Here is a 13,687-nt window from a genome sequence, read left to right on the forward strand (position 1 = left end):
GCTTACAGTTTATTCTCAGAAATATTACTGACTTTGGCATCGGAGTGTCCCCGGCCGATCCCAACGGCGCCTCATAGGGAAGTGCTCCGATCAAAGATTTTTCCACAAGTTATCAATTGGTGCGGTGAGCGTGGATCTCTAACAAACAGAAGTTCACAAAATCTTGATTGTATAGAGTTTCACAAAGAACAAAACAATGGAGTCAACAGAATAGAAATCACAATCTCAAACTTTGGCTCAATCAGTACAACAAATCTATCCAAAGATACAGTTCTCCATATATTGGTGGGAAAGAGTTTTCTACATTAAATCTGAAATTTTATGATGAAAAAGATAAGTTTCCTCCCATTTCTTATTCCATTTTTAATTAAAGAAAATTGAGATCCCTCACTCTGATAAAGTGCTATGAATATCGTTACATGTTATTATGATAAATCTAATAAACTGTGAAAGATGAAGTCATAGACACAAATCTTTCATTAAATCTTGCATGCTTACTATGCCCTCATATTTTTATGCATGACAAGTATAATATGATATTATTATTGAATTAGTACAAACGCAGGTATAAGACCCGTAATCTTGGGATTTACAAAAAAAATCATCCATTCAATGTGATTTTGTCATTTGATATTAAAATATCATAAAAGGGCTCATGTAATTACAAATGATTTAGATCTGGTCGGTCTTTTGGATGAACATGCATATAACTATTAGAAGAAATTACAAAAAAATCATATTTGGTTTTTCCTTGTACAATTCACCATCTATATATGGCTTTTCTCCTATATAGTACTTTTAATATCAGAAATTCATATTTTTGAATATTGTTTTGTCAAACAGTTATTTCATTCCCTTTTTTACAAGGATGTGTCTATTCATATAAAACTGTTTATTTGACATTGTTAGAATTTCTGTTACCAACACAAGAGACTTGAAAATATTGAGTCTATTTGTAATTATCCTGTAATTGTCCCTAACTATTAAGGCCATTATGGGCTGAGGAATTACCAAATGGGATAAACAAAACTTTCATGTTCTGAGCTAACTACAAAATAGTGCAAGTGTCGGTTTCGGATCAGAACATTAATTTATGCAAAATTCTTAGGATATACATGAGAATTCCTTAAAGATTGGAGGATTGTATGTGAAGGTAGGTGAGAGTGGATTTTGAGTAATTTTCCTTACACTCCAAATTGGAGAAGAATCATGGTACATGTATTTTTCTTCCAAAATTACCCTTTCTCTTTTATTTTATTCATACAAATGAAATGATATAAGAGTAATTTTATATATAACTATATTATTAAATCATCACTTACCTTTCTTTAATTACACCTCATTCAAATGAGGCTTTAATGATCTCTGAATGCCATTAATGTATGGATGCACAATATTAATTGCAAGTAAATAGCAACTATGTAAGATATCTTACCCAATATAGAATGTCATAACTTTTATGACGTTTAAAATAAATATGCTATCTTGGATATTAATGCGCATTGAAATACAAAAGGACATTATTCTTAAACCATTCTCATTATGGTTATTTATTAAGAATTCATTATGATATTCATGTGCAGTGGCAATCTTTATGGTTATGATCGTTATACGTGATATTATTATTAAAACAAGCACGATTAAAATTCTATTATGAATTTGTTTGACATATAATATTTACTCGGTTTTATCCTTTGACTAAGTTCATTCTAGAGTCAGGGACCAACGTGAAGGAATTATTAAGTTGATTCCAAGATGAACTAAAAATTCCATAAAGAGACATTGCATTATACATGATATTTGCCAACAAGGCCAATGCAAACAGTCTTTTGCTATGAAGTATGTTCCGTGGATCAAGCCACTGATCCCCAAGGTAAGTGAATATAGCTTTTATGCCTTACCACAATCTTTTAACAATGGACAGGGTATGCCCCACTTCTGGAGTTCTTTCAGTGCTAACCCACAAGTACAAGGGAATTGCTAATAATGCAACCAGTGCCAAACACTAGCATGAAAAATAAAGCTCAATCCAGAGAAGTTTATATTCAGAGTCACTTCAGAAAAATTCCTTGACTATGTCATTAGCAAAAAAGGAGTTAGAGCAAATCCAGATAAAGTAAAAAGCCCTGCGAGGAAAAAGGTGAAAAGAGCGCCTAAATAAAAGCCATGCGAGGAAAAAGGTGAAAAGAGCGCCTAAATGAAAGCCCCACTATGGGTGAGAAAGATCCAGAGGTTGAACGGGCGGATCATCGTACTAGAAAGATTGTCAACAAACATATCAAGGTATAAAACAATTCCTAGCAGAACCACCCTTGATGAGCAGACCAATCTGAAGGGGAGACCTGCATTTGTATCAATCTGTCATGGATAAAGCTATGTGCACCGTGGTTATTCAAGAAGAAGAAGGTCAGCAGTTCTCCATCTATTATGTTAGCAAAATTTTGAAGGATGCGGAGACAAGATATTCGAAGCTAGATAAAATGGCTCCCTCGGTTATGACAACATCCATCCGCGTTAAACCATAGCTCCAAGCATAACCTCAACATGATCGAGAACAAGATCAAGAGCCGGATTCACCATCATGATTCAACATTGAACACACGAATGATGAGATTGAAAGGCGAGTGCATGCCACTCTGGATAGACAAGAGAACAATGCAGAAAGATACGCCATCCAGTTAACAGGAATTCGCCATTCACAGCGCGAATCATGGGGTACGAGGCGGAAAAAATGATTAAAGCTTCCAACTTGCCACAATATAAAAGAAAAGAATCAATATAAGTGGGACATTACATATCCCGAACCCAAAGGAGGGGAGCATGTAACCGTTGGAAGAAACGCCAAAGCGTACTACAGGTTGGCCACCACACTGAAGCTTGCTGGGAGCTGGCAAACTAGATAGCTTTGTCCAGAATAACAAATAACAAGATGACAAGCAGAAGACAGATCCCAAAAAGAAATTCAAAAGTGTCATTAATGTCATAGCAGATGGACCAGTGTATCAACCACCCGTGGAAAAAGCAAAAATATCCGTTCTGGATAAAACATCCCTCAATTTCCCCTTTTGCAGAAACAGGTCCAGTAATCTCTCCACATACAGATGCGTTGACAATTGAAGGATGGGAGATGAAATGAAGCGAGTAATGGTAGACACGGGCAGTTCTTGCAATGTCATCACCATAGGTGCATTCGCCAAACTAAAGGTTGATCCGATCCAAATAGAAACAACCATTGTTGACATCATGGGAGTGACAGGTCACACTATCCGGACCAAGGACCAGGTAACTTTGGAATGCAAGCTGGCGGATGATGATCAAGCGTGGATTGGTGATCTGGAGTTCTCTATTATGAATGGACAATCAACTTATAACATCATTCTTGGGCGGCCGTTCATCTCAGAGGTTGCAGCCCTAATTTCCATCCGTCGTATGGCAATGTACATTCCCACCAGCAAAGGAGGAATAATGATTAGCGGGAACCAAAAGGCGGTTTAAGAGACCTACTCGGCGTCGCTATCGATCCGCCCACAATTCAAAGATGACGAAGGTGAGGAAGATGAACTTGTCACTACAGCTTTGGACGACACAGAAACACTCCTTATTGCTGATGGAAAGCGGGTGCGGATCGCCAAAGGATTAAAACCTGAGATCAAGGAGGATGTTACGAAAGTTCTCATTGAGTCTGAAAGCCTATTTGCATAGGAGAATGAGATCCCCACATGAGTAAGCCTAGATGTGATTACTCATAAGTTAAACATCATTGAGGATGCGGTTCTAGTTGCTCAGAAAAGATGGAACCATAGGCCTAAAAATCAGTATTTTTACGTATTCTTATATTGCATTAAACTGTTATAGTATCCTTTTTTTATAATTTATTCTTTCTCGCCATACTTCTTATATTCATTTGCCTAGCTTTTATTCCTGATATACGCCCAGTGGCTGGCGAATGAAAAGTTCCACAGACGGATCAATTACCTCAAAGATAGGACAATTGATCCCCATCACGGACGGATCCCCTTTCCATAAAGATAAGAAGCACAGACCCTCAGGAGCTTTCAAATAAGCTCAAACTCTCTCCTCAAAGACAGGAAAAATATTGGTCAACATCAAAAGCGGGTTAAAATTATCTCAAACATGAGAAAATTACACCCTAAACTTTCTCCTCAAAGATAGGAGAACAATAATCTCAGCGGCGGATCGATCTACCTCAAAGATAGGAAACGATTGATCGTCGTTAGAGACAGAGTTAAAACATTTCTCAGACGTGAGAACTTTACACTCTCAAATACTCTTCCCAAAGAAGAGTCTCAAGACCTGGCGGCGGATCGATTCACCTCAAAGATAGGAAGCAAAATCGATCGCCTAAGGCAACTTAACTTCCTCACCAGGAATAAAAGCTTCTAACCTTCACAAAGGTTCACACATTGGGGTACGGCTGGCCACCTACCCTAAACAATCGGAGAAATCCTAAACCAGATTCTAAAAAGTTACTTGCTAAAAGATATAATGCATTAGTAAAAATAGTTCTCGAAAGAAAAGGGTTCATCCAATAATGAAGTCTCGTCTTCATCTCTAAATAATGAAGCCTCGTCTTCATTTCCAAATAATGAAGCCTTGTCTTCATCCAAATAATGAAGCCTCGTCTTCATCCAAATAATGAAGCCTAGTCTTCATCTCCAAATAATGAAGCCTCGTCTTCATCCAAATAATGAAGCCTCGTCTTCATCTCCAAATAATGAAGCCTCGTCTTCATCCAAATAATGAAGCCTCATCTTCATCTCCAAATAATGAAGCCTCGTCTTCATCCAAATAATGAAGCCTAGTCTTCATCTCCAAATAATGAAGCCTCGTCTTCATCCAAGTAATGAAGCCTCGTCTTCATCTCCAAATAATGAAGCCTCGTCTTCATCTTCAAATAATGAAGCCTCGTCTTCATCCAATTAATGAAGCCTCATCTTCATCCAATTAATGAAGCCTCGTCTTCATCAAAACAATGAAGCCTCGTCTTCATCCAATCAATGAAGCCTCATCTTCATCCAAGCAATGAAGCCTCATCTTCATCCAAATCAATGAAGCCTCGTCTTCATCCAAATCAATGAAGCCTAGTCTTCATCCAATTAATGAAGCCTCGTCTTTATCAAATCAATGAAGCCTCATCTTCATCAAAAGCAATGAAGTCTCGCCTTCACAAATGCAAAGTAAAAACACTTTGGAAAATGAGTAAAGGCTAAAAAGGCAAATGCCTAGAGTGTCAAAACCCCCCACAAAATGCACAAAAGTCCCTAAATGGCTGATCATTCTCACTGATCCCTAAGGGCGGGTCATTCTCCTCAATATGGCAGAACTGAAGAAAAGAAGTCCCTAAGGCGAATCATAATCCTATGCGGTAGGAACAAATGGTCCCATAAAGGGCGGGTTATTCCTTTCTAAAGGAAATATAACTCTCAAGAAGCCCCTAGAGGCTAACAATGGATACAGCTGACCACCTATCCACGAAGAAGAAAAAACCCCTAAAAGCGCATCATATCCATATATGATCCCATCTAGGACGGGTCCACTTTCCTCTAAGATAGAAAAACAAAACACCCTTTAGACAACCCTGAAGAGTTTTTTATACCTTTAGGGGGGGCTTCTGATAACAACCCAAATTATTCTTGAATAAGGAATAAGGGAAAATTAATAGAAATAATGGCAAACCATTATTCCTTCTAAAAGAGATATTTATGCATGATTAATATGGAATTAATGACAATTATTGCAGGATTAATGCAGGGGTGAATATATAAATAATGAAGAAAAAGAAGGAGTTTCTAGCATTATGCCACATCACGTGGACCATGGCGAGATACGCCATAACGAGATACGCCCGATAAGAGCGAGTAGTGGAGACCCGCCATAACTCTCAAGGAGAGCATACATACGCCTTGACGGATCAAAGAATACGAAAAGACGCCTTTATTACCATCCATGAATGAGAATAAATACAATTAAATGGCAATTAATAGCCATTAAAGGGGAATAAAGACTTGATTGTTCGAATACCTCAACTCTGACGGTTTCAATGCTAAATACTGGGATTAATGGAGAATTGATAGCAATTAAAGACGAGTAATGACACGACTCTTCACCTGCTTCCCCATTAATGCTGAAGGTTACAAAAACCTATATAAATACCCCAGCTTCCTAGGATCAAAGGTACACTTACTGATTCTCTACTTTTGTGCTTACAGTTTATTCTCAGAAATATTACTGACTTTGGCATCGGAGTGTCCCCGGCCGATCCCAATGGCGCCTCACAGGGAAGTGCTCCGATCAAGGATTTTTCCACAAGTTATCAAATTACATTGAGAAATATAATACTATCTATCCTGACCAATGAATATAATGGCGGAATACTATCTATCATGCTTTATATAGAAGTGTATTTGTGACTTTTGGATTTCCTTTGCTTTGTGTTTTTTCATCTTCCCGTAACTCTTACTTTCTTTTATTTTTTTAATTAATAGGCTAATAATTGTTTAATTTATTATAAATATAAATCTATTATTTTTTATTAATTAAATCTTTTTAATCTTGATTTTTTTACTACGTTGACAACTCATCAAAAATGCCTCTAAAACACTTCTCCTTATTTCTATAAAGCCGAAAATCTAAATTTAGTTAGAGTTAACAATCAAAACGATAACACATAGCAACATATACTAAAAAAGAATGCAAATATACAAAATCTTTATTTTAGTCATTTTGAAAAAAAAGGACAAATAAAAAAGAAAACATGGATAAGGTACCGAGAGGTATGGAACCTGGTAATGACAGAAATGGAATTTCATCTCTGTAAAATGAAACTATACCAACTATTGTTTAATAAAAATAAAACAATAACACAATTGAGAAAAAAAGGCTACAATATATGAAAAAAATTGAATAATTACCTTGAGAAATGTAAGAATTTCTTGTAATTTTTGACGCTTTTGTGTTTCCCGATTTCAGTTGTCAATGCATCTTCTATTTCTATAGGGTTTCTTCAATTGGAGATATCAGTTTGAAAAAAAAAGACAAATAAAAAAGGAAAACATGGATAAGGTAGCGAGAGGTATAGAACCTGGGTAACGACAGAAATGGATCTGAAAAATGAAACTATAACAACTATTGTTTAATAAAAATAAAACAATAACACAATTGAGAACAAAATAACTACAACATATGAAAAAAAAATGAATAATTACATTCAGAAATATAATACTATCTATCATGACCAATGAATATAATGGCAAAATACTACTATAATAACTATTGTTTAATAAAAATAAAACAACAACACAATTGAGAACAAAATAACTACAACATATGAAAAAAAAACAAATAATTACATTCATAAATATAATACTATCTATCTATTATGACCAATGAATATAATGCCGGAATACTATCTATCATGCTTTATATAGAAGTGTATTTGTGATTTTTGGATTTCCTTTGCTTTGTGTTTTTTCATCTTCCCGTAACTCTTACTTTCTTTTATTATTTTAATTAATGGGCTAATAATTGTTTAATTTATTATAAATATAAATCTATTATTTGTTATTAATTAAATCTTTTTAATCTTGATTCTTTACTACGTTGACAACTCATCAAAAATGCCTCTAAAACACTTCTCCTTATTTTTCTCTGCTTCCGTTATTATATATAGTATAGATAGATTTAATTATTAAATAAATAAATACTTTCTAAAATTTAATAATTATGAAATTTTATGCATCAATTTTGTAATTAACTATAAATATTACAACATGAAACAGAGGGCAGAAATAGATTGGAATAAGGAAAAAAGAACTTCCCTTGATTCTTTTGTTTCGGGAATTTTTTTATTGCTTGGATTTGTGAATGGATCAAATGGGCGCTGTTAAGAAGCTCTATTTTTTTTTGCAGCCACTCATTCTATTCTATGCTTGAAATTGTGTGATGAATGTGTAAGTAGCTTCCACGAAATTAGTGATAGTCTGATAGAGATGGGAAAACGTCAAAATAACGTGTTTGGGAAGGTATTGTGGTGCCTACTAGGTGTTTGCCCTTTTGCTTCTCAGTCATCATCAAGTCGTGATTGTTGAGATGCAAGTGTGAGTTTAGTTGGTGTTAAAAAGTCCCACATTGGAAGATTGTGAGATTGGTGAATGATATATAATTGGGAAGGATCCATTAACCCACTACCTTAGGGTTTTGGGTTAAGTGTTGTGTCAAGCCCATTACTATATCCATTCACAAGGCTCAAAGTTTCTCCCTAATCGTAAAAGGCTCCCCGGATTCCCCAACAGTGATTTATGTTTTCAGAGTTAACAATTTAGATTTTTCGCACAACATAGTTTAATGTTTGTAGAAGAGTATTAATCATGGCATATTATTAATATTAACCAGTTAAATAATTAAATAAGTAATATAAATGTTGTGTTAAAATTTTGCCCTCATAGGTGTGGAGAAAAGTTCTCACTCACCACCTTCTTTCTACTTTCTTGGGAGACCGATTTGGAAGTGGAGGAATGAGGAGATTTTTGGAAAGAAAATTGTTTCTATTCCTAATTTAGTTGAGTTCTTCTCGGAAAAATTATTAAACATTACTGATAGCTTCAAAGGAGATTCTCTTGCTAGTTTGACCCAGAAGAAGAACGTCCACCTCCTTGGTTGGAGCAGGCCTAGAGAAGGGGGAAAAATTATTAAACATTACTGATAGCTTCAAAGGAGATTCTCTTGCTAGTTTGACCCAGAAGAAGAACGTCCACCTCCTTGGTTGGAGCAGGCCTAGAGAAGGGGTGGTGAAATTAAACACGGATGGTTCTTGCCTTAAAGATGGTAAGATTGCTGCAGGAGGTGTTCTGAGAGATGATGGGGGCGCCTGGTTGTCTAGGTTTGCCCAGAATCTGGGTTTGGTTCGTCCTTTTCGGCTGAGCTTTGGGAGATTTTCTCTGGCCTTAAACTTGAAAAGAGTCTGGGTTTGAAGAAGTTGATTGTAGAGTCAGACAACCTGGAGGCCATCAAAATGATTTCCGATAATAATGCTATTTGTTTAAATAGCCGAAATCTAATCAAAGGTATTAGAAGGTTCTGCTCTTCCTTTGATTTCATAAAATTCAGCCATTTCTTCAGAGAACAGAACCGGGTTGCGGATCGCTTGGCGGCTGCTGGTCATGAGGGGATGTTAGACGTCACGACCTTCTCTAATCCTCCTGTTTTTCTTTCTTCTATTCTTTTTGAAGATGTTGTGGGAATTAGCTTCCTAGGCTAATCCCAGACTAGGTTTTTTATTTTTAGTTTTTCCTTTCGTTTTCCTTTTCCTGTTCCTACAAAAAAAAAAAAAAAAAAAAAACTTAATTTAATGCTCGCAGCAAATCTTAATACCTTTTCATCCCTTAATTTTAACACTATTTAGTCCGTTGCGGTCATTGTATGCTTGAGATTGTGTGATCAATTTTCATATCCTGTGTTTAGGTAGCTTCCATGACATTAGTGAGATGGGAAAGCGTCACAAGGTATTATGGTGCCTACCAGGTCTTTGCCCTTTTGCTTGTGAGTCATAAAAATGTGATTCATGTTGGTGATGGGAGACCGGATTTTCGGTATGAATCCGAACCTATAAGAAATTATAAGTCTTAAGTCTTTTAATCTATCAAATAGGTGTCACTCAGTGTGGGGTTAATCAAGTCTAACAAGACAATTAATGTCAAAGAATTTTCAACAACCTTAATCAATTCCCCTGCTACTTTCCCAAATTAAATGCCTCCATTCTTCAACATCTTTCACCTGCTTCCAAATCATTACTTTTTCACTACCTCTTCAGATTCTCAATCATTTTATCATCATTCAACTTCAAATGAATATCTTTTCCCACCTATTTACCACTGCTAATCTTCTCATTCTTCTCTTCAATTTCTCTACTGCTCTTGACATCATTGATTCCTCTCAATCTTTACCCGATGGCCAAACCATGGTTTCAAAAGGTGGAAGCTTCCAACTTGGTTTCTTCACTCCAGACGGTTCAACCAAACGTTACCTGGGAATTTGGTATGGAAACATCCCAGTTAAAACTGTTGTTTGGGTTGCAAACCGGAACAATCCAATCAATGATTCTTCTGCTTTGTTGACCATAAACACTGCAGGTAATCCTGTTCTTCTCACTCAGAATCGGACTCATGTTGTTTGGTCAGCCTCTAACTTAACAAAAGACGCACAAGATCCTATTTTACAGCTTCTGGATTCAGGAAATCTGGTTTTGAGAAACAAAAATGATGCTGATTCAGGTCTCTACTTATGGCAAAGCTTTGATTATCCAAGTGACACGCTCCTACCAGGAATGAAACTAGGGTGGGACTTAAAAACAGGAATCAATAGGTATTTATCATCATGGAGGACTTCAAATGATCCATCTGTAGGAGACTTTAGATGGGAAGTAGAATTGCAGAGTAATCCTCAGTTAGTAATGTGGAAAGGCACAGAGAAATTCTACACCAGTGGCCCCTGGACTGGCACTTCATTCAGCGGCGGCCAGACACTAAAGCCTAACCCAATTTTCACCTACAAATTCGTTTCAAATGAGAATGAGGTATATTACATGTTCAACCTCAAAAATAGTTCTTTGTTAACAAGGATAGTTATGGATCAAACAACCTATAACCGTCAGCGATACGTATGGAATGATGTTACACATAGTTGGATTGTGTATGATACTGTGCCAAGAGACCGTTGTGATAATTATGGGCTATGTGGTGTTTATGGAATTTGTATGATCAATGAATTGCCAGTTTGTCAATGTTTAAAAAGATTCAGTCCTAATTCATTACAAGGATGGAATTCAATGGACTGGTCTCAAGGGTGTGTGAGGAATAAGCCATTGAATTGTGACAAGGGAGATGCATTTGTTAGATATGACAGATTAAAATTGCCTGATCCTTCACATTCTTGGGTCAGTAAGACCATGACTCTCAGGGAATGCAGAGCTAAATGTTTGCAGAATTGTTCGTGTATGGCATATTCCAATGCAGATTTTACAGGACAAGGCAGTGGATGTACCATTTGGTTTAATGATTTGGTAGATTTTAGACAATTTCCAGATGGAGCACAACACCTTTATATTCGTTTGAATTCATCAGAAATAGGTATGCCCGTTTGATCAATTGTTTTGGTGATTTATTTATAATTTAGCTCTATTCTAATTATATGCTTTTGCTTTATCTGCTATTGAATATGAAGAGAAAGCAAAGCCTGCAATAAAGATAGTTGCAATAGTCTTTGCTTCCATTGCACTGTTCTGCGGCATACTTTTGATCAGTTTTTACATTAAAAAGAGGAATGCAAAGGGTATAGGTAAATGTTCTTCATCTGTTTTATAGCTCATTCTGTTCTTAATTTTTGAATATTAATAAGGTCTCCCTTTTGAGGGCAAGCAGGAAAAAGTTCAGGGATTTATCAGAACAAAGATAGCCAAAGTGATGAGATGGAGCTACCAATATTTGAGTTATCTACAATAGTTAATGCCACTAATGACTTTTCAATGGCCAACAAGATTGGTGAAGGTGGTTTTGGGACTGTATTTAGGGTAAACATTCTCAATTCCAGGTTAATATATGTCCTCAGAAGAACAACTATATATGTAGAATAAGAATATAACAGCCATTTGACAATTTTACTTTTTGCAGGGAACTTTGATAGGTGGACTAGAAATTGCTGTGAAGAAGCAATCAAGGAGTTCTGGACAAGGATTAAGTGAATTCAAAACTGAAGTCCTACTCATCTCCAAACTTCAGCACCGGAATCTCGTGAAACTTCTTGGTTGTTGCATTCAAGGAGAGGAGAAAATGCTGGTTTATGAGTACATGCCGAATGGAAGCTTGGATTCTTTCATTTTCGGTATATGATACTCAAACTCAGTTTGTAAATATTGTTAACATCATAATGGTTTATGGACTAACATTAAAACATGACCTTCCAGCTCGAGATACAAGTAAACTGCTCGATTGGGCGACACGATACAACATAATTTGTGGGATTGCGAGAGGCCTTCTTTATCTTCATCAAGATTCAAGATTGAGGATTATACATAGAGATCTCAAGGCAAGTAATGTATTACTCGACGGAGAAATGAATCCGAAAATTTCAGATTTCGGGATGGCGAAAACCTTTGGAGGTGAACAAACTGAAGGAAGCACAAACAGAGTGGTTGGAACTTAGTAAGTACATATATGCCAAACTTGTATAATATTGGTCTAGTCATAACTCATACCAAATGTTGTGCAGTGGATACATGGCACCGGAATATGCAACCGATGGTACATTCTCAATTAAATCGGACGTTTTTAGCTTCGGGGTCATAGTGTTGGAGATAATAAGTGGAAAAAGAAGTCGGGGATTTTATCATCCAAACCACAACCAGAACCTTATCGGACATGTAAGTTACTCAAGAATCATGATAAACATATCGCATATATTCGCATTAACGAATGATCTTTGTATGTTTTATTTAGGCATGGGAATTGTGGAAAGAAGGCAAGTCTCTGGAATTCGTGGATTCGTTGGTGGGAGAATCGAGTGATTTATCGCAGGTGATGCGATGCATCCACATTAGTCTATTATGTGTGCAACAGCATGCTGATGAGAGGCCAAGCATGGGGTCTGTGATATTGATGCTAAGCAGTGAAATATCTCTGCCTCAGCCAAAGGAACCTGGCTTTTTAAAGGATAGTAAAGGTTCATTTTACTTTGAATCTTCGTCAAGCAACATTGAATCCACCAATGACGTCTCATTCTCATTGCTCCATCCTCGATAAGATATCATTTTTCTATAATTAGTTGCGAAGCTAATCATGTTTCTTAAACGTTCACAGTAATGTGTAGCGTAGTACATTCAGTTTATGTTTAATGTTAGTTGATTTTTCCAAACATTTTCTCCTATCTATTTGTTTGCTTTTAAAATGTTCCGTCTGCCCATAAAACTATGAATTAATTGCCAGAGAGAATGAATAGAGATATGAACTTCAACTTCAGCTTTAACAAAATATTATTAGTGTATCAATAGATTTTAATAGAGAGAAAGAACAACCTAAAGACCGTTTAACCAGCTGCAAACTGATTAATCAAATATATATATATATATATATATATATATATATTTTAAAAGCTTAAAGGCTTAAAGCTCAATATAACCCTCAAACTATATTTTATCCCCAAACTTCAAAAACCATAAACCAGCACTCTATTCTTTTCATGAATCACCAATCAGCCCCCTCTATCAAACCTTGTTAATTTCTCCTCCCAATAATAATATCTTAAGAGTTTCTGGACCACAAAAATTAATATCTGAATATTAAAATAAAATAAAATAAAAGTTTAATACATCATTTGCTCTTTAAATATGTTCAAAAAGTTTGATGGCCTTTACAGCAGGTCCCAAACCCGGACAAAGGAGGAGGGTTGCGGTAGGTGTGTGGCGGCCAGCGTAAAACTTAGCCACATCTTATGACATGAACCATACTATAAACATCGTTGGGGCGTTCCCTACTCAGCGACGCGCTGCACTTCCTAGACTCGGGTGTAGTGATAAATGTGCAAGGGTTGCTAGGTCGTGCCCCCGAAGCGGCGCGCCATCCCAGGACCCGGGGGTGGTGTCAAATATGCAAGGGTTGCGGGTAAATAAGCTAGTCCA

General features: G+C 36.4%; 1 protein-coding gene across 1 annotated transcript; it reads left to right on the top strand.

The window, feature by feature from the left end:
- The first annotated feature begins 9,638 nt into the window (after positions 1-9,638).
- Positions 9,639-12,926, top strand: LOC136218959 (G-type lectin S-receptor-like serine/threonine-protein kinase At4g27290). The gene is made up of 7 exons (XM_066006144.1): positions 9,639-11,144; positions 11,239-11,352; positions 11,436-11,584; positions 11,685-11,895; positions 11,978-12,215; positions 12,283-12,433; positions 12,510-12,926. The coding sequence occupies exons 1-7, from the start codon at positions 9,863-9,865 to the stop codon at positions 12,810-12,812; spliced, it is 2,448 nt and encodes an 815-aa protein (XP_065862216.1). The 5' UTR covers positions 9,639-9,862; the 3' UTR covers positions 12,813-12,926.
- Positions 12,927-13,687: the final 761 nt, after the last annotated feature.

Source organism: Euphorbia lathyris, chromosome 2 (assembly GCF_963576675.1).
Source record: "Euphorbia lathyris chromosome 2, ddEupLath1.1, whole genome shotgun sequence".
NCBI classification, from domain to species: domain Eukaryota; kingdom Viridiplantae; phylum Streptophyta; class Magnoliopsida; order Malpighiales; family Euphorbiaceae; genus Euphorbia; species Euphorbia lathyris.

Excerpts from the sequence above, each read along its gene's own strand:
- LOC136218959 (XM_066006144.1), top strand. The coding sequence starts at position 9,863 with ATGAATATCTTTTCCCACCTATTTACCACTGCTAATCTTCTCATTCTT. Across the intron at positions 11,353-11,435 it reads GAGGAATGCAAAGGGTATAG|GAAAAAGTTCAGGGATTTAT; the intron begins GTAAATGTTCTT and ends GAGGGCAAGCAG. Across the intron at positions 11,585-11,684 it reads GTTTTGGGACTGTATTTAGG|GGAACTTTGATAGGTGGACT; the intron begins GTAAACATTCTC and ends TACTTTTTGCAG.